The 21,883-nt window shown below is 45.0% G+C and overlaps 1 protein-coding gene across 2 annotated transcripts in view; it reads left to right on the plus strand.

The window, feature by feature from the left end:
• The window catches only part of MYBL2 (MYB proto-oncogene like 2), a 46,238-nt gene extending 29,811 nt beyond the window's left edge, over nt 1-16,427 (plus strand). Inside the window, exons 11-14 of one of the 2 annotated variants that reach the window (XM_066588091.1) lie at nt 3,165-3,278; nt 3,407-3,520; nt 8,655-9,029; nt 14,213-16,427. In XM_066588091.1, coding sequence (XP_066444188.1) covers nt 3,165-3,278; nt 3,407-3,520; nt 8,655-9,029; nt 14,213-14,341 — 732 coding nt within the window. In that variant the 3' untranslated portion in view covers nt 14,342-16,427. The remainder of the gene's footprint in view (nt 1-3,164; nt 3,279-3,406; nt 3,521-8,654; nt 9,030-14,212) is intronic. The other variant, XM_066588092.1, reaches the window with a different exon arrangement.
• The last annotated feature ends 5,456 nt before the right edge of the window (nt 16,428-21,883 follow it).

Consider the following 21,883-nt stretch of genomic DNA (forward strand, 5'->3'; position numbering starts at 1 on the left):
ACCGCCCCTCGGGTATTCACGAAAATCGTTATAGAGATGGTAGCCTACTTCAGGCGGAATCAGATCCGCATATTTCCGTATCTGGATGACTTTTTGTTGGTGTCAAGGACGGAGAAGACCATGCGTATAGACCTATCCATGGTCTTATCCACCCTAAACAGTTTAGGGTGGATAGTTAACAAGCAGAAGTCCGACTTGAACCCTGGTACACAAAAGGTGTACCTGGGAGTATTACTAGACTCCCACATCCAGGAATCCCGGCTTCCATCATCTAGGAAGGAAGACCTCACCCAAAGAGTAAAATCCTTCTGTCAGGCTACGGCGGTTTCCATTAGAGAAACAATGAAGGTGCTGGGCATCCTGACGGCTTGCATTCAGATAGTCCCATGGGCACAGGCCCATACCCGGCAATTACAAGGATTTATCCTTGCCAACTGGGACAAACGGCAGACATCCCTGGATAAGAAGGTGAGCCTGTCCGTCCGAGTCAAAGAGTCCCTACGCTGGTGGACCTCACAGAGGAACCTAAGCAAAGGTACCTCTTGGTCACAAGAATCTACCGTACCCATCACAACAGATGCCAGCAAAACGGGATGGGGAGCCCAAGTAGCCGACCAAAATCTACAGGGGATTTGGGACCCCCAAGTAGCTAAACGCTCATCCAATTTCAGAGAACTAAGGGCAATCTGGGAAGCCCTTCAGGCGGCAGAACCCCTTATAAAAGGAAGGCATGTCAAAATCCTAACCGATAATATGACAGCTCTGTCATTTGTTCGTCACCAGGGGGGAACGCGACACCCGCACCTGCAACGACTGGCAACAGAGATACTCCGCTGGGCGGAATCCAACGTGCTGTCCCTCTCAGCGATCCACTTAAAAGGGTCCACAAACGTCGCTGCCGACTTCCTGAGCAGACAGAGCATCCATCCAGGAGAATGGGGACTGAATCAGCGAGTCTTCGACCAACTAATCTGCCAGTGGGGAGAACCGCAGATAGACCTGTTCGCCACGAAGAGAAATTCAAAGTGCCAGGACTTTTACTCGCTGAACCCCAGAGACAATCCACGCGGGGTAGACGCCCTGTCCCAAAGCTGGGACATGGACCTAGCCTACGCCTTTCCTCCCTTCCCACTGATCCCCCGCACCCTCAGGAAAATCCAAACCAGCCGGGCGTCAGTCATACTAGTTGCCCCTATGTGGGACAAAAGGCCCTGGTATCCCCTGCTAAAAGCCTTGGCGATCCAGGGTCCATTCCTACTACCAGCCGTAGAAGATCTTCTCCTCCAGGGCCCACTAACATACCCAGGGGTCGAGAAATTGAAGCTAGCAGCATGGATGCTGAAAGCATGATACTGCGTGGGAAGGGACTCTCCCATAATGTAATTACTACCCTAACAAAAAGCCGTAAACCTATCACGATAGCTATCTACGATAGGATATGGAAAAAATTCACAGAGTTCTGTAAAATAGAGCCAGGGAAAATCCCAGGAATTGACATTCCCGTAATCCTGGAATTTTTGCAGGCAGGCCTAGAAAAAGGCCTTAGTCCTAGAACCCTTAAAGTCCATACAGCAGCACTAGGGTCCTATCTAGATTTTCCCTTGGCAGAACACCGCTGGGTGCGTAGGTTTCTCAAAGGGGCAGAACGGCTTCGACCCTTTGTTAGAGAAACCTTTCCTACCTGGGACCTAAATATAGTCTTAACTAGCTTTTGCCAATCCCCCTTCGAACCCCTCTCACAACTCTCCTTGAGGCTGCTCACACTAAAAGTTACCCTTTTAGTTGCCATAACATCGGCTCGGAGAATAGGGGAATTGCAAGCATTACATTGTATTGAACCATACATGGTAATACAAGACGACAGGATTACCTTCAAACTAGACCCAGCCTTCCTTCCGAAGGTAGTGTCAAAATTTCATAGGGAGCAGACGATCACTCTGCCCTCCTTCTGTCAAAATCCCCGTAACGAGAAAGAGAGAGAATTTCATAACCTAGACGTTAGGAGAGCTGTTCTAGCGTACCTAGAGGCCACCCGCTCTTTCCGTAAAAATAATAACCTCTTCATTCAATTTCAGGGGCCGGCAAAAGGAAAGACGGCAACTAAGAGCACCATCGCGAGGTGGATCAAGACCGCCATCCAAGAGGCATATAAAGCCAGGGGTCTCGACCCTCCGGGAAAAATTAGAGCTCACTCCACTCGCTCTCTTTCCTCCTCTTGGGCAGAAAAAGGCCAGGCGTCTGCCGAGCAGATCTGCAAGGCGGCGACCTGGTCGAGTATACATACATTTACCCGACATTACAGGGTTAACGTCCAGTCGGACAAAGACCTGAGTTACGGACGTAAAGTCCTTCAGGCAGTAGTCCCACCCTAGGGCCACGTATAATTTGGTATACTCCATATGTAATGGGGCCGTCGGGATGACGCTCTGGAAGGACACGGATTACTTACCGGTAGTCCCTTTTCCAGGAGTCATCACGACGGCCCATAGTTCCCTCCCCTTTAAGAATAATTTATGTTCTTCAAATGTAAATATGACCGAATAAAGGTAAAATTTGGTTTAGTAAACATTGTCCACCGTAATGATTTATAAGTCACTGAAGCACGGGTGGAAAGGGAGGTGCTTTTAAACTCTTCCTGTCCCTACCTGGGTCAGAGGGCAACCTCCATATGTAATGGGGCCGTCGTGATGACTCCTGGAAAAGGGACTACCGGTAAGTAATCCGTGTCCTTCCCACTATAAAAACATTTCAACGGCTGGGCACGGCATAAAATGAGAGGCACTCGAAGCAATGTTCTGCTGGGAAATCTTGGCATTCATTTAGACACTTTGGCATGTACCACCTACCTAAGCATTGTTGCAGACCCATGGTTCCCTAGTAGAACATTACCCAGTGTCACAGCCTCTGCCAAGTTGTCATCCTCCCATAGTGTAGCAGTATTTCCTAATGGCAGTGGCCTCTTTCAGCAGGATAGTGCACCCTACCACACTGCAGAAAGTGCTCAGGTATTGTTTGAGGGAAGGGACAAAGATTTCAAGGTGTGGATTTTGCTTCCAAATTTGCAACTCGAAAACTTGTAAAAGCTTATGTTAATTTTGCTGTAAAATACCATCAGTGTAGTCTTTGGTAGATACCGTAGTGACTGATATGCTGTAAACTTGTAGCCTCCAACGCCTCACCTCGAAGAGGATCTGAAAGAAGTTCTGCGCAACGAATCTGGTATAGAACTGGTCATTGTAGAGGATTCCAAGCATGAACGTCAGAAGCGGAAACCTGGAGTAAGTAATAGATCATTCCCGCACATTTTATACAGTCCGTGCCATCCTGTAGGTGACCAATCCTTTGTATACATTGTGTTTGTTTCCTTTACGCAGTTATAGTTGGCATTTCTATTTTATCCTTTCAGCTTTCTCATAGTCCTATCAAGAAGGTACGAAAGTCTCTTGCTTTAGATGTTATTGACAAGGAGATCAAGCCTCCTACACTTTCCCTTTCTTCAACTGTCTCTCCACAAGTCCAGGTAAAATGTTACGTTAGGATTATCCACACCTGTAGAAAATGCTAGTTGCTTTAAGGTATCGGTCACTGACAGCTGTAAAGGGGTTATCTGGAGAAATATTCTTAACCAGTCTGCAGCCAGTAGTGCTGGCACCTCCAGTTCTGGCCCATTGCCGACACCGGGTTACGTGATACGTATTTCTCCTTTCTTCCGGGATCAGTGATGTCATTGCGGGAGGGCTGGCTGTTCAGCTCATTTCAAGAACTAAAGCCAACCCTCTTCTCTCTGATAAAGGGGTTTGGCTTTACTTCTTGAAATGAGCCGAACAGCCCGCTCTCCTGCAATGACATCACTGATCCCGGAAGAAAGGAGAACGACTTATCGCATAACCCGGTGTCTGGAAACGGCCCAGAAGTGGAGATACCAGCACTACTGCATTCAAATTGGATCAAGGTAAGTAAATTGCCTCTTGTGTATATTCCCTGACAGGGTATGGATATCTTGGAGGGAGACTTGTGCTTGACACTCCCATCCATGGGCAAAGTGCTGCTATCAGTGAGACTTATGGCTATGCCATTTTTTCCCCCCCTGTGTTTACCTATATAGCATGGACTCAAGAGCTGAGCCTGCTTAATAAGCTGTAGGTGTCGGCTGTTTGTGACAACTGACACCCGACCACAGTGGCTGTAATCTGGGAACTCTGTGGCTCTTAGTTTTAGATGCTACAGTCATTTCTGACAGCAGCATTTTAACTGCCGCAGAGAAGGGAATACTCCCTTTATTACACGATCAACCTGGCCATAAGGGAACTGCTGGGGGCCTTTCCTTCATCGTAGTGGCCTTGGGTCTTGTGAAAGCTTCCAGGGCTGAGAAGAAAAAAAAAAAAACGGACAGTGCATTGATGCCATCTGCACAGTCCATGTGCTGACCGGTTTTCTTAATTTTTTTTCCTGCCTCTTAACCCTTTCCAATCCACTATCTGACGTCTAGAGACATTCTGATTGAAGGCTGTATAGCTCCGATGTCACAACACGTCCAGCAGGGTATTCTTACTGTAGATTACTGGCCGGCCTGTTGATTAGGGCCTCTCCAGCATGTCACATACTGCAGTACTAGCTCTAGCCAGCAGATGGCACCACTATATAATAGAGAGCCCCCTAGGAAACTCAGAAAAAAAACAACCCTTTGAAATCCAATTTTGAATTCAATTTGTGGGCTTCAAAGATGGATGACATAGGACAGAATAACGAGCCCACATTGAGCTGCACACAGAAAAGTCGTGTTTTTTTTTTTTTTTTTTTGTGTGGGGACGTAACGGGCTTTAAAAAATTTTTTTTTTTCAATAAACGTATGCTCCTAGCCATAGAGAGGGGGGTATCTAAAATATATTTTCCTTGCGGTCAACAACAGTTTCCACCTGCACAATTGTTTGCTAGGGGTCTGAGAAGCCAAACCTAGCAGTCATCACTCGATTGAAAAGTCCTTTTTTTTTTTTCTTCTTCACCCTTTTAAATCCCATTTTACAGTTTTGAAATAAAATGCATACCCGTCACACCCTTTTTGATTGAGTAAAGCTAGGTCCAGGCATGAGAAATGTTGGCCTAAATAACTGAGTATTAGCCAAATTCTGTCATGCCGACAACTGATGACCTCAATCTGTGAAGAGATTAGATGTATTGGATATAGCTTTATTTGGCCACAAGCTAAAGGCTGGACTGGAGGTTATAAAGGGTGTTGCCCCATCTCCCCCCTTCCTCAGAGCTTCACATGGTTATACAACTTTATAATGCTGATGACAAGTGTGTCAGATGTCAAGTCTCCTTTTTTCTTTATTTTTTGTGCACCAGATAGAAGTTACAGTAGAAAGCTGCACTCCAGGCTCCTAAGGCCGCTCTCGCACACCGGTTTTACAGCGTTTAGCGCGAGATTTTAAATTCCACGCTAAATGCTGTAAAACTCCTCCATTGTGGCTTCTCGGACGAGCGTTTGATTGTGGCGTTTCTAACACCGCTATTTTCAAATGCTGTCTGCTCTATTTTCATGCGTTTCAACCCTTTTTAACGCACCTTCTCACCCGTTGTGATGATGGGGTGTGTTTTGAAAAAAAACAAAAACCCGTGGAACGCCTTTGAACAAATGGTATGTGTGAGAGTGGCCTTAAGGCTCCAGAGCGGACATATCTGTTCCAGTGTCTTGTCATTTATTTTTATATATGTATAAAACATTGTATTTTAATGATTTGATAAAGTAACCTTTCTATTGCTTTAATGGGGTTGTCTGAGTTATAGCTTATGAAAAAATCCACTTCTGCGTGCAGTAAAATAGCCATATACGCTCCTCTCCCCACTCCCACTGTGTCCCGTGGCTCTCTGCTCCGGGTCTCTCTTCTGACAGCACTGTTATAGGCTTTCCCAGCCTGTTTACTGGACATCATAGGTGCTGCACTCAGTCGCTGAGCTCTGTTATTGGCTGCAGTGCCTGTGACGTCCCATAAACTGGGTAGGATGGTAGCCTGTAAACAGCGGCACAGAGGACCCAGCAGCGGCGTGAGACAGAGCTGGAGAGGTGCGTATGACTATTTTACTGTATGCCGAAGGTGTTGTACTCTTAAGCTCTAACTTGGACAACCCCTTTTAGTTGTGTTGGTCAGAAAGCTTGATGATTGTTTCCACTGTCAACTAGCAATATTGTGAATGGAGCTCCAGTATGTAACTCGGGTTTTTAGCTCTATCAGCATAAGATGCAGAAATGCGAAGTGTTTGTAAAGTTACTCCACTTTTTATGTGAATTATATTCGTTGTATGTTCAAAGATAAGGTGTACTTAAAAACATAGCTTTAACACCAGCGACAGGGATCTGTATGGTGTGGGCTCATGAACCGACCCCGCTTTGTGCATGGTGTGTGCCGGCCGTCTGACAGCTGACACCCGCAATAGCCACAAATAGTGTTTGATGCCGATTGGGGCTTTTAACACTCTTAATGCTGCTGTCAACTCTGACAGTGGCATATAAATGTACTGATTGGTGTTTGGGAGTCCCAAGCAGCCCTCTGTGATGAGATTGCAAGGTATTGTTAGGTTGTCATGGCAGCCCAGGTATAAGTGATCAAACAATCACTAGTTCAAGTCCCGTATAGAGACTTTAATAAAAAAACAAAAACTTTTTTTTATTAAAAAATAAAAATAAATAAAAGATGGTAAGGGTAAAATGAAAAACCAAAAACCTTTCTCTGTATTTTTATAATAAAAAATGTAAACTGAAAACCCAAAACGCATTTTTACTGCCGCATACATTGCGTCCGATCTTTAAAACAACGCATTTATGCCGGAATGTGAACGTTGTCAGAAAACGAATACACAATGTTAGGATTGAGCTTTTTTTCTTTTTGTTTTAATTTATTTCTGTCTCCCAGAAAATAATTTCAAAACAAGTATTCAAAATTTGTATGTATTCCAAAATGGTACTAATTAGAGATGAGCGATCGTACTCGCTAAGGCAAACTACTCAAGCGAGTAGTGCCTTATGCGAGTACCTGCCCGCTTGTCTCAAAAGATTTGGGTGGCGGTAGGGAACGGGGTGGGGGGGGGGGTGGTGGTGATCACTCTTCTTCCCCCCTTCCCCCCGGTTACTCCCACAACTTGCCGCTCTCCCCCACCGCTCCCCACCCCCTGCCGTCACCCGAATCTTTTGAGACGAGTGGCAGGTACTCGCATAAGGCACTACTTGCTCGAGTAGTCTGCCTTAGCGAGTACGTTCGCTCATCTCTAGTACTAATGGAAGCTGCAGGTTGTTCCGCAAAGACGAGCTCTTCCACTACCCGATTGACTGGAAGATAAAATTATGGCAGTCAGAAAATGGCGAAAGAATATTTTTGCATTTTTATTTTTTAAAAGTATAGTCGCAAAAAACCCCCTAAATTTGGTATCTGAAGTGTACTGACCCACAGAATAAAGTTTCATGTCGTGTTTGCCGCAGTGTGTGCCGTAAAAAACCCTGCAAAGAAATTGTGTATTCCCCCCCCCCCCCCCCCCTCATTGCAGCCTACTTAGTACCATAGAAAAGTATCATATAAGGTACTGAAAAACTAATCTAAGCCTAACTTCACACAGGTGAGTGTGATATCTGATTATCGCACTTGCCAAAATGTGATTTATTTATTTTCCTGTGGATGTGAGGCGTAGTTATATCAAAACCGCCTTGTATCACTTCGGTTTTCAATGAGAGACCTCGCATTGCACTTTTGTGCCCGATTGAAAACCTTGCACGATGCAAGGGCATGCCCGAAGATAGGATGTGCTGTGATTTGTTTCATAGTAAGCTGCGATGCTGGAAAAAGTTGCTCCTGTGTACGATCCAATTCAAAAGAATAAAGTTTGTATTCTTGCGTCTTGCAATGCACAAATCTCAGTCATGTGAAAACGGGCTAACGCATCTCGCAAAAAACAAGTAAGATAGCTGCGTTGAAGGGAATAAAGTTAGGATTTGCTGGAAAAATAAGGTTTTTGGTTTTTTTAAATGTCTTTTTGAAAGTGGGGAGGAAAAACTAATAGTAGTTTTAGTAAAAAAAAAAAAGTTGTATGCTTAAGACTGCCTACACACAGGCAAGTGCGATCTCGTACCAAGAAACTCAGCCCAGTATCGTCCTTTCAGCGAGTGTTTTCTCACCGCTGCGAGACATCTTTCTAAAAACGTCTCCAGTCACTGCAATAAAATAGCAATCCTCCGGTGCGACTATCAGCTGCGTAGGAGGATCGGCAAGTGTTTTCAATCGCGAAAAAAAATCACTTCTGTATATGACTCCATTCAAAAGAATGGGGTTCATATTCGCGTGATATTTATGCGTCTCGCAACACGCAAATCTCGTGCGATTTTTCTCAGCCATGTGAAAGCGGTCTAAGGGATTAGAAAAGAAAATACAATTAAAATCCTCTGATACGTATAGTTATATTCTGAAACGCGTTGGTGGTGGGTAAGAATCCGCTAACTTCCAACGCAACGAGATCACGGCCCGCCTCTGTATAATAAGCTCAGAGTTGGAGACTTAACTGCAATCTGACATTAGTGCTGATGGGGTTTGGATTGTTGCTGCTTGTTTCAAGTGCATATTGTCATTTGTTTTGATGGCTTTTGAATAATGTTCCGTTCTCTCTCCAAGCCCCAGACCTGCGAGAGCTTCTTATCCATGTCCTTGAATGAGTCGTCTTGCAGTAGTAAAGAGAACAGCTTATTAAATCAGGGATTTGTCCAGGTCAAGCCAAGCAGCAGCTCCTATATCCACGAAGAAACCTCACATACTGACATTGGAGAGCTGGTGAAAACACAGGAGTCATCACTTCGGAAAACCGGTAAAGGTGTACTCGTCAAAGCTGAACCAGCCCTACACTTAATTACAGACTCTGGCCCAAGCTTGCCTGCGGAGGTGAAGAGCTCTTATAGCAGGAGTACAGGAGCCGTTTTGAAGGCTGATAAATCTCTAGTTTGTAATGCTGAGAAACCCTCAGGAACAGAAACGCTCAGGACTCCAGAACCGGTAAGTGCCTTCTAATAAAGCCGGAGAGCACCATGTGGTCAGCAGAATATCGAGCTATTTGAATTGCTATTGCCATCAAGAAATGGCACTTTAAATCTGTTGTGATCGTTACTCCTTCTCTAAAAGCTGTTTCTTCAAGAGTAATGTGAAGTGTTGGACTATCATCTCATAAGGTAGTCCAGTTTCGTGAGGCCACCTCTGTCTCCTGTCAGAAGGGCATGATCCTCAGTTCATAGTGCTGGAAAAAACCCTTAAAGCATAATCTACTAATGACCTGTCCTTTGGGGTAGGTTATCAATAATTGTCGACGTTTTGCTGCTTGGGATCCCCACTGGTCAGCTGCTTGGGATGACCATGCTGCTGTCACTTCAGTCCATACCAGGCACAGTGCTGCTTTATAGCGTCTCTGCCTGGTTTTGCAGCTTGGCCCCATTCATTTGAGTGGAACTGAGCTGCTCTCGGGCTGTGATCGATGGATGTGACGTCACTGGCCTGAGAAGAGGCTGCGGCTTGTTAAATTGGCTGATTCACGGTGATGTTAAGCAGCAGACTGTAATGATCAACTGTTGATCTAAACTGAGGATGGGTCACCAGTAGTTTACTGACGGAGCATCTATTTAAATCCTTGATGGCGAACACCGTGCCAAATGGTGCAGTTTGTTGCTGATTTCATTGCAGAAATGCTGCGGCTTTATCACATATTTCACCCTTTGCAAAAGGTGATATCCATGCTGATAATCCGCAGTATACTTTGATATGCTTTGGGTTTAAAACCCACATCACAGGTCTGTTTTGCCGTTTGTATTATGCAGAGGATTTTTCCTCATTGTGTGGATGAAGACTTGTTTTTTACATCTCATCCGCTTTTTCCTGCACATTCAATGGAAAGCACTTTAAAAATTGCAGCTTGTATGGCTCATATTGCCGTACCCTAGTAGTCAGTGGGACGGCAAGTACTTACGGTGCTGGAATCTCCTCCAACTCTGCTTTTGCAGTTATTTAGGTGTCTTACAGTTGCTGAAACAAATCGGGCCAGCCACTTCTTGCTATAATTTTTACAGTATGTTCACACAGTGGAATCCAACGCTTTTCTGTTTGACGCAAATTTTGGTCGAAATTCAATCTGTCTTTTTGGCGCAGATCCATGTGCAGATTTAGCCTTGTCAGTTGGCAAAATGTGCATGTGGAAATAAAGCAGAAAATTGCATTTTTGCATCAAGAAGTGACGTGACTTGATGCAGAAACGCATTTCCACATCGGAATTCTGCACACAGATTTTGTTGAAAATCTGCTTCAAATGTCGCACCACTAGTACAGATCTACAGCAGGAGTCACTCCTTCAATTAAAATGGAGAAATGTGTTCCAGATCCGCAGAACGGATTATGTTGTGGATTTTGGTACAGGTCCGTCTGAAAATCTGCAATGTGTGAACTTGCGTCTAAAGGGGTTGTCCCGTGATAGCAAGTGGGGTTATACACTTCTGTTTGGCCATATTAATGCACTTTGTAATATACATTGTGCATTAAATATGAGCCATACAGAAGTTATACACTTACCCCTCCTAAAGCTGCCTTCTGCCGGGATTAGACGCGCTTGCGCTGTCTGCCCTCTTCTGTCCGGCTCCAGTGTGCTCGCGCTGCAGAGGTCTTCTGCGCATGCAGCGCGAGCGCACCGGAGCCAGACAGAAGAGGGCAGACAGCGCAGGCGCATCTAATCCAGGGAGAAGGCAGCTTTAGTCGGCACCATGGAGACGGGGACGCCAGCATCGGAGCAGGTAAGTGAATAACTTCTGTATGGCTCATATTTAATGCACGATGTATATTACAAAGTGCATTAATATGGCCATACGGAAGTGTATAACCCCACTTGCTGCCGTGAGACAACCCCTTTAATATATATAGTAAGGGGGGTATGCTCACATGGAGAGATACGGCAGTGTGTTTTCTGTGACAAATTCCATCGGAAAAAAATAAATGCAGTTGTTTGTGCAGGAAATTTGTCCGGTCAATGTGCAAAATCTCTGCGAATTCAGATGCAGAATATTGCATCTCCGCATCAAGAAGTGACATTGACAGGGAAAATTCCTCACACGGATCTGCACGAAAAACCACAAAGCTTTGTTTTCTGTTAATGCTGCTGTGGCGAAGTCTGCGATGCAAATATACCCTAACTGCACTGTATACAAACTTCACATGTCAAAAGTTTTGATTCAGTGGAGCTCCTACTGCTGAACTCCTGCTGATCGCTGAAATAAGAGGGCTGCAGCACTGGGCCCTTTCGACTATCTTCATGCCTCTTGGCAACTGAAAACGGGTGCTCAAAGGTCTGTAGGTGTCTAGTAACCTCGATGCACTTATCTTCAGCTGACGAGAGGAGCCGACAGGCAGCGAAGACTGCCGAAGGGGCACGGCGCTCGGGTGAGTGCTGCAGCCCTCGTATTTCAGGAATCAGATGCGCTGTCAGTAGTGGGACCCCCACTGACTACAAACTTTTGACATGTTGCCCTGACATGTGCAAAAAGTTTAACAAGTACACTTTACAAAACTTTTGACAAGACTCTGCTGGCTTTTGCTGTCTGAGGCAGTTGTTGATACAAAACTTTCTGACGTTCTTCAATTGTAATTAGAGATGAGCGAACGTACTCGTAATGAGTACTTACGCACCCGAGTACCGCCATTTTCGAGTACTTCAGTACTCGCGCGTAAAGATTCGGGGGGGGGGGGGGGGGGGGGGCGGGGAGGCGCGGCGGTGCGGGGGGGAGCCCTCTCTCTCTCCCTCTCCCCCCCCCCCCCCCCCCCCACTCCCCGCTGCAACCCTCTGCGCCACCACGGCGCCCCCTGAATTTTTTCGCCCGAGTACAGAAGTACTCGAAAATCGCGGTACTCGGGCGAAAAAGGGGCGGGGCCGAGCACGGTCGCTCATCTCTAATTGTAATACTTGGCGGTTTGGCCGTGTTCACACCGTCATCAAGGCTTTCATTTTTACTGAAGCCGTTATGTATATGAGGCTTCCCATTGACTTTTAATGGGGTCCATTTAGATTTCCATTTTTTTCCCCTTTTGACTGGCACTTCGCTGCTTAGAAATAACCGATCCAAGAAATGTCTGACTGTAATTTTCATAGCTTTTAGAAAATGTCACGGACTGGTAATGATGAAGGATGCGGCACATACTGATAGAATTCCATATGCCATCTCCGTACGTGGCCCAACCTCTGCTGCCTCGGTATACAGTAACTTTATGGGCAGTTCATGTCGCATATAGCACCGTAACACAACATCCTGGTCCGAGTTCCAGGCCTTCTGATGTACAGAAGAATGGGTTGTTATAGCAATTTGTAGTGAGTGATTCGTAGCCGCTTCCAGGTAATAAACCTTCGCGATTAAGTTGGGCTATAAAAAGGTTAACGCGCACACGCTGATTTCTGTGCAGATTATGAAGCGAGAAAAGAATTGACTGCAGGTGTTCTCTTACCAAACAACATCCATCTCGCTATTACTATGCCACCCGTGGCTCCCACACAGATTCATAATTAGAGGAATTTAAATAATTATCCTCTTCCGTTTTGAGATCGTTTAAAGCGACAGCCGTGTTTTTAAAGCTCGTCCCTCTGATGTCTAGACCTACTGTTTTACCTGGATCCTAGGCTTAATTCAAAGAATCTGCTCCAGCGCAATGAATGTCGGAAGAAAATGTCACAGCACGCCGCGGTGGACTCTTGCTGCGATAACGAGGAGGGGTTAGGGATAGCGAGTGATTAGCACTAGGAAGTCATTGTCTTTAACTTCTCGTATTGTCTCCAACAGACTCCATAGTATTAACCATTACTGGCAGGCAAGAGTAGGAGATGCCAGAAAAACGTGGTCGAGTATTACATGGCGGCCCATTGAGATTAGTGGAAGCCTTGTAGTGCTACATTTTCTGTAGGAGCAGCGTAGATGCATTTGGGGGATCCATTGATCCGCGGACATTTCCTTTTCATCCAAGGGGATCTAGTAATGGAATAGGAGAAGGATGCACTTTGCTGCAAGATTTATCTTTCCAGCATATAAAAAAAAATGGTGTATGAATGACCGTTCGTTTGCTTTTAACGACTTTTCTGAGCAGAGCGATGATGGTACATTAGTGTGCTGGGATATCGATCACAGACAGATCTCCATGTAAATTCATTCGCAAGTCCAAGTACAAACAATTGATGTTACACCAGACACTTGATCAGCCAGTGCTTTTTTATTTTTTTTGGTAAATGACTAGCGACTTACCACTCGCCGACCGGTTGGTGGCCATGTTTACACGTTCCGAATTGGATTTTTCGAGCAATTATTTGGCTACTGGGTGTCCCTGGTGAAGGTACCTTAACACGGTGTAATCGGGGGAGCAGACTTTACGTATCTTGTAACTGCCTCAGGGCTCCTGCACATGAGCGGATTTGATGTGCGGAATCCGGGGCCGGCGGCTGCCCCCAGATTCAGCAGCAAATACTGTGGAATTTTTTTGTTGTTGTAGGGAAATATAAAAAAAAATTTTTCTAAAAAATTTTCCTACAAAAATCTTTTTTTAATTATTTTTTTAACTGGATAAAATCCCCAAATTTTTGAAAATGCAGCACATAATAGATATTACCGCCTTGGTAACGACCCAGACAATAAAAATATTTTAGCTCTCATAGTTAACGCAGTAAAAATAAAGGCCCATTTACACGAGCCGATGATTGCTCAAAGATCGCTCAAACGACACTGTGTGTTCTTTTTTTTTTTTTTTTTTTTTTTTTTTTTTTAAAGCGGATAGTCTCGTGTAAATGAGCCTTTACTTTAAAAAGTAACACCAGCATTGCTATTTTTCTTTTGTTCACCTCCCCAAAACCGCAATAAAAAAACAATCCAAAAGTCACATGGACCTTAAATGGAGCCATTAAAAACTACAACTCTTCCCGGAAAACAACACGACCTCAGAGTTCCGTTTTCAGGAAAATGAAAATGTTGTCATCTTTGAATGCGGGAAAACAAATTCAGCTGTTTTTCTTTAAAAACATGTTTTCATTGTTCAATAGTAGTAAAAGAGAAAAAAAAGTCTATACAAACTTGCTATTGCAGTGGTGTGTTTATCGAATGGTGAAGTCCAAGAGGCTTGCACACGTTGCCATTTCTGTCCGACTCTCACTTGCTGTTCACTTTCTTCCCCAGATGAGTACGGCTTGGAAAATCATCGCTTTCGGCGGCTCCCAGGACCAGCTGCTCATGCAGGAGAAAGCGCGAGCAATCCTGAACTTGCACAAACACAGCTCTACTTCACGGACTCTCATCATGTCCTGATAGTCTGAAGCATTGGACTCGTCCATCACCCGGGTGTAGAAGAATCGCCTCGCCGTGCAGCAACAAAGCCCCCCGTTCTCCAATTAGAACCGGTTCTGGCCGTTGCCTCGTCCTCCAGGCTTGTGCGGGTTTTTTAAAGGTTCAACAGAAGTGCTAAGAATGGCTAAGAGTATTACCCCACCAGCGCTTTCCCACTATTATCTATGTAACCACATCATTCAGTTTGTCTCTCTATTTAAAGGGGTGGACTGGCCTGAGAAATGCGTTTTGTCCACGAGCTGCGCTACAAGCCGGTGGACAAGAGAGGTGCAAAATAAAGACCCCACTTTGCTAATACTGAACAACTCCATTAAAAGGAGAAACAAAAACAAAGTAAGGGCTAATACCCGACTGAAACTGACCTCTAATTAGTGTTAAGGACCCGGGCCTATGCTGATCGGGGCAATTTATAAAAACTGATGGAAATGTCTGTAGCAACCGGTTGGATTGCTCTTTACTTTTCAGCCTCATCGGTATCTGGTGGCAGCTATGGACGACGCTGCTGTGTGCAAGTGGTTTGTGTTTTTATTCTTTTTTTTTTTTTTTCTTTTCCCGTTCTTATCCTAATTGCGAATTCTAATGTAGATTAGTAGAGGATGTAGGAAAGATGTTTTACTAACAGTAGATCTATATTTACTATTAATACAACTTCTCTGGGATTAGGTAAACATATGCATCCTTACAAAGCAAAGCTATTGCAGGAAACACAAACTCCGTAGGCACAACCCCCAAGGCGGAGACCGCCATTTAGGGATCACATGTTTATTTACTAGTGATTCCAATTACTATTACAAGGTTGTCTGGGATTAGGAAATAAAGGTCTGCTTCTTGCTCTTCCTCCCCAAGTATTTCAGTTTCGGGTGCCTTTACACAGGCCGACTATTGTCTGCAGAGTTGGTCAAAAAAGTGAGTGGAAGTAACAGCCACCCAAAGGGTGACCAGTGATAATTAATTCACAAGTCACTTTGTTTCAACTCCGCTAAAAAAAAAATAGTCTCTGTTTTATTATCGTGTCTACTAGCTAGTAACTTTGCTGGAAGGTATAGCCTCCTTTTTGTGTATTTAAATGAAAAACACACTCTCCACCCCTGCCTGCCTGCATACACCAATTTACTATAAGGGGCCAGTATGCTGTTGGAGAGAAAATACGCCTCAGTGAAAGGTCCCTTAACCCTTTCCAGTCCAATTTGTATCCTGGTTTTCCTAGGGGGCTTATTCTTTTACTGCTGTTATACAACAGCGCTATCTGCTGGCTAAAGCCAGTACTGCATGAGGTGACATGTTGGATAGGCTTCGACAGCAGAGAGGCTGGCAATATACAGTAAGAGTACCCCGATGGATATCTTCCAACATCGGAGCTGTATAGCCTTAAATCATAATGTCTTCACAGGTCAGACAGTGGATTGGAAAGGGTTAATACTTCGCTCGGATGTATTTGCATGTGTAATATGCAGTGAATAGAAGCCATTGATTTCAATTGGTTATTTCACTTGCACGTTTTTATAGATGTGCAAAAAAATGGAACATGCTTTATCTTTGCCTTTGTGCCCATAAACGTCAATAAGGGGGGGGTGGGAGAGAGATGAGAAAGAAGATGCGTGAAACACTAATTCTGCTGGAAAAAGAGCACATTTGGAACTAATTAGTAATTTCAATCGGTGTGTTTGTCTGTAGCTTGCAAATAAACATGCCCTGCGGGTAGAAAAAGTACGGTATGTTATGCCAACATGCACGCAAAAAAGCTGCGCTAAGGCCTGCACTTGCGCCCATGTGAAGCCGGCTTTGGTCTGTAATACCAGACACTGCCCATGGACACGACTGTGGCGACCTTTTATTTCTGATCTCGGACATATCTTACATAAATCCACACCCACCATTGGTTTCTCCAAGGTTACATTATCGCAGCCACTTTCATACAGTGCTTAATGATTGGAGTCCGCACCAAGAAGGAAATTATTTATACTGGGGTCCTTCGACTTGTACTTCATGGACCGAGGAAGTTGACAATATTTGAGTAGCCAGTGTGAATAAAGTGCTCTTTCCAGAATTGCGTTGTCCCCTCACTATGACCTGGCCTGATACTCTCTTGTGTTCTTGGATTAGTGAGTACTTTTATTTCCCGTGTTGCTGAAACACTTAAAGAGCAGCTCTGGCTGTATATCTGGGCCGTGTTCTCTCTTATTTCACAGATAACAAAACTGCAGAAGGGCCGAAGGCAAACTTCACAGTGGCGAGCACGATTTGGGGCCTTGAGTCGTCCCCCCCCCCCCCCCCCCCCCTGGGTATCACGCTCGCCATTCTTGTGAAAGCCCCGAGGGTGCACGTGCTATTCTCATCGGTGGAAGAGCATAGGAAATGCAATGTGTGGGTCTGTGAATATGAGACGTCACACAGGTGGGTGTCCTCATACTGCCCATTGTGGCCCATGGCTGGGTGCATGCTTGCCGTGTGTGAGAGTTGCACCCAAGAGGTTCAGTTGCAGCTTGTATTGTGCAGCACACAGACACTTGTCCCTGAGCTGTGCGATTTACACAGGGCACATAGACGTTCATTAGCATGTCCTATTTCTTGTCTATGATATGGACAGAGTTTAGGACCTTTGTTGAGTATTTCTCACGGAGACCATTAGTTAATCTGCATAGCCTCATGGGCTATAATAGGGCTATGTGCAGCGGTTGAATTGACATGGACAGCACACGGCCTAAAATAAGCTACGGTAGTGTGCCGAAGGCAATGTTTCACCAGTTGACAAGCCAGTGAATACTACTGTACCCTTCCCTCCTCCCACCCCTCCACCCCCGCACTGCCAGTGAGTCCCCCTTAACCCTGGTTTAGACACGATTATCGCTCAAAGACACGAAGCTCACAGGTTGTTTGATTTTCTGCAAAAATTTCTGTACAGAAAGTCCACAGCATTTACCAAAGCAAAAAAATTGGTGAGATATTTAAAACCCCTCCACAGGCTGTGGGCAAAATCCACAAACTGACTCTGATCGTGGATTTCTAGGGTCGTTTACATCAGCGTCCAGTGGTCAAATAGAACAGCCCATTGACTATAAACTAAGATAAATGTTACCGCCTGCTCTTGGGGTATTAAAAACCTGCAAAATATATAAAAAGGTTAAGACCCCTTTAAATTGAAATTTAGATGTTTTGGTTTCAAGGGTATGTCATATGGGGTTGGGGTCTGCAAGCCTTGTGTACCTGTAAAAGTCATACAGTGGCCACTAAGTGAATGCAAAGTGGGTGCGAGCTGGATGTGAATGTGCGCTGCAGTCTATGGGAGTTACAGAAGCAGCTGATTGGGCTTGCTCCGCTACTCACAAAGGCTCTTCTGGACAGCCTGTTTATATACAATATAGTCTACGTGAATTGCACATAAGAATACAAAAATGTTATTGGGGGCTATATATATATATATAATTTATTATGAGCTTTATCTATTCCAACGCATAGCCTCCATACTGCAGCCATATCAGGTATAGGTATGCAAGTAAGGCTGGCGCCACACGGCTTATTTGTGAACGCAATGCCCAGAGAATAGAACGCCTTGATTTCAATGGATTAGTTCACATGTGCATATATTTTCCTGCGCATTTTGGTTGCACTACAAAAAAAATAAAATATCCATTTTATGCGCATTTATTCACCAAAAGTCCCTATTGATGTCAAAAGGGATGCACAAATGTTCGCAAAATGTTAAGAAATATAAGAAATGCATCTGGCACGCATTAGAGTAATTAGCCATTTCAATCAATCAGTGGTTTTTTCTTCTGCCAATGCCCACGCCTTGTACGTGGAAAAAGTACAATGTGCACACAAAACCGTTCCACAAAAACACTGCACTCATGCCCGTGTAAATACGCATATGCCCATGTGAGGCCGGCCTTAACGAAGGGGCATGTCCTTTATCCCGAGCAAAAAAAAAGACAGACCCTCCAGATGCATTAATCTGCCCCCATGAGTCTGCTGTCTGCATTCAGTCAGTAAAACCTATGGCCAGCACTTAGATGGGAAGATACATCCGTGTGAATGGCCTCTTATGTACGGACGCACTTGGACAATTTACCGGAGCTGTTTTGTGCCCCACACAGACCAATGGTCTAGGTGGAAAAAAATTGCAGCAGGTCCTATTGTGGCCTTATTCATGAATTGGACGTGCAATGTTTCCTGCCCGCCGGTATCGAACAGCACGGGGATGGGACTAGACAACATGGGTGGGCAGCACCCAATAAGCCGAAAGGAGGTTCAACTTGTGTTCAAATAATAGGTATGACGGAAGAAAAGCTACACCAACATGCAAACGCACACACACCTAATGAACAGACCTAGATAACCTTCATTAAGGACTCCAGCAATTAACACATGTTATTCTTTGGGTGATACATATTGTTTAAGTGTATACAGAAGATGCCAACTAATAAGATCAGCCTGGATGGCGTAAGTCATATGAGAGGTGTAATGGCATACCCCATCCTGATATGTTGGTAGGCGGTCCCAACCCTCAGCGACCCTAGAGGTAAGCTCTGTCCATGTTATATCCTGATATAAGGTGCGGCCAGGAAAAAAAAAGCCAAAATCAAAGTAGAAACCAGGGAGTAACACTACCAAACCAGAAAGTTACAATGTTGCAAAGTGATATGAGCAAGTTCTCCATCCCTTAGAAATAAGGATAGATGTGCCAAAATACAACCGTGACAAGGTAGCTGTATGGAGAAGCTCCCACGCTGCTCCATGGCAGCTTCATCAGGGGGTTTGGGTCCGCATGATGTCTGATGTGAGTTGCTACTGAGAATCTCTGGCACTTAGCTGTGTGAATACAGCCATACAGCGCGCTCCGGCGGGTTCTGTCAAGATGTCCGTTGCTTTGCCCGGATAAGTAGCGCTGCATGCTGTGGATGGACAGTTAGTAATTGAAATGTTATTGCTCCATTAGCTGTGTAGTAGGTATTAATCTTGGCTAGGATCCCGCCAGGCACAGCTTGTGCCGTTGCAGCTATTTCTCTGGGGCTTTCGCACATTGATAAGGAAATATTTCTCACCGTTGGAACTTCATCACTGTAATTAAATGCGCTGTTTTTGCTTTCCGAATGGTTTCTAGTGACGGCTAGGAACAATGCAGGACTCAGCAGCATAGTCTTCCTAAGGGTTCATGTCCACGGGCAAAATTGAATTGCGGAATCCACGGGTGGCACCGGCGTGGATGATCCGCAGTTTAAGCCGCTTATAGAGAAGCATGGGGCATCCGCACTTTAACACCTGCAGATTTTAATTTTAAACAAGTGTGCTAATGACAAGTGTGGAAAAGAAATGGCAGCATGCTTCATTTTACCGCGGATGGGCTCAATAGAAGTCCATGGGTGCGGACGATCCACTGTGCATCTACAAATACAATTACGGATTTGAAGGTTAAAATCAATATGGGGGGTGGCATTGCAGATTTTTTCTGCGTACATCCATGCGGAAAAAAAAATTGCATCTGCGATCGCTGGCAAGCGTTTAAGAATAATTTCCGCATTGGCACGCTGCTCTTCCAATGTGCAAATCCGGACATGAGGCCTAAGTGTTTGGAGATGCACAATGGAATTGCATTATTTGTAGTTATCTAGTATAATGATCACTATTCCTGCAGCAAGTAGGAACAAGTTGTAAAGTCGTCCACAGCCTCCCTGCAGCCTATGCAGGAACTACAAGAACAGCGCCGTTCCTGACCATTGGTTGAGTCTGGCATTGCAGGTTCGCCCCATACAAGTTTGTATTAAAGGAGTTGTCTGGGCTTGTTTCAACTGATGACCTGTTCTCAGGATAATCATCAGTAGTTGATGGATGGGGTCCGCCGCTCAGGACCCCTATCCGACAGCTGATCATCCTGTCCTGCGCAGGAAGCATAGCAGCACGTTTCCCATTGATTTCAATGGGAGTGAAGCCGGCGCTTGCACTTCATTCCCTATCAACTAATGTCCAGTGCCGCATGCCAGACAATCAGCTGATGGATGCCGATCCTGAGCGGCGGACCCCGGTCCATCAATTATTGAGGATAGTTCATCAGTTGAACTGAGCCCAGAATACCCCTTTAGTAATGAGTTCTGTCTGCAGCACAAACTTGTTTTACCTATAGATGTGGACTTCGCAAATTTACTATTCCTGTCTAATTGACACATTTATCACAGTGGCTCATGCCGGATGATGAAATTGGTAATTCTTAGACATTTTGTCTAACTTTATACCACCTATTGGTTAGTTTAATTTGCATCAACATTTTGGCTGCCATGTAAGCCACACCCCCTTTTTGATGAGCCACGCCCCTCACTAATCATAGCAGAACGCATTATTCTGTTTGCTACATGAATGTGTTTAAGGGTGGACACCCACTAGCGATATTTTTCCCTGCGATGCGACAGCGATGATTATGAAGCCAATGATTTTCAATGGTTTCATACTCATTTGCGATGTTTCAGTAGAGCTTCGCATCGCAGAGAAGAAATCTGCGATATCGCTCAGTGTTTTCAATGGGGCCCGGCAGCAGCAGCGCTAACCCCATTGAAAACATAGGGAGGATACCGTAGACATCTGCCACAGCTGTGATAGCTGTGGCAGAAGTCCAGGATGCTATCCCATTGCTTTCAATGGGGTCGGCACCGCTGCTGCCGGCCCCATTGAAAGTGGTTTTGTGGCAACCCCAGCAGCATTATTTTCGGGAAGGCTTGAAATATAAGCCCTTCCCTGAAAATCATCCCTAGCTGGTTAAAAAAACAAAAAAAATCTTTACTCACCTCTCCGCCGCTCAGACGCGTCCTCCGGCTGGCTCCCCTGCACTGCTGTCCAGCACTTTTGGCAGCCGGGGATTTAAAAATCCCGCCTCCTGAAAGGGCTGTGCTGATTGGCTGAGCCCTTAGCCACTTACATGAAGGGCTTAGCTATTCATTTTTTTTGAGCATATGTTACTGTGCTTTTTCTGCACTCAGTCCAGGATAATTTTCTTGTGGCAAACGACCCACTGCGTGAAATGGCTAATTTGGAATTCCTACGAGCAAAGCATTTTCACATCGAAAATCACACGAAGAGGGAAAATCCACGATCGAATAACGGTCAGAATTCGGGATTTCTCGTCCATTCACACAGGCAGCTGTGGTGTATTAGCGAGAAAACCAGAAACCCTCCGTCAGGATAAATTCTCAGAATGCCTTCTAATGGCTAAATAGAGTCTGTTGTAATCATTTTGCAGCGTCCCCCCCCCCCCCCCTTTTTTTTAGCTCTATAGAAGGGCAAGGCCTATCTTTTCTGGCTGCATATAAAATCAGTCGCAGTTTTTTGCCGCCGATGTCCGATTTTTCCAGGTGCGATGCTTTTACGTGGCTGAAAATCGCTCATCAGATTGAATACATTGGAATCCACTGCTTCAATTGGTCGCGATTTGTATTTTTACGCGGCTAAATTAGCCTCATATATACGGTTGTGTGAATGAGGCCATAGTCTAATGAGTTCCACATGTGTTCGTTTTGC

Source organism: Eleutherodactylus coqui, chromosome 13 (assembly GCF_035609145.1).
Source record: "Eleutherodactylus coqui strain aEleCoq1 chromosome 13, aEleCoq1.hap1, whole genome shotgun sequence".
NCBI lineage: Eukaryota > Metazoa > Chordata > Amphibia > Anura > Eleutherodactylidae > Eleutherodactylus > Eleutherodactylus coqui.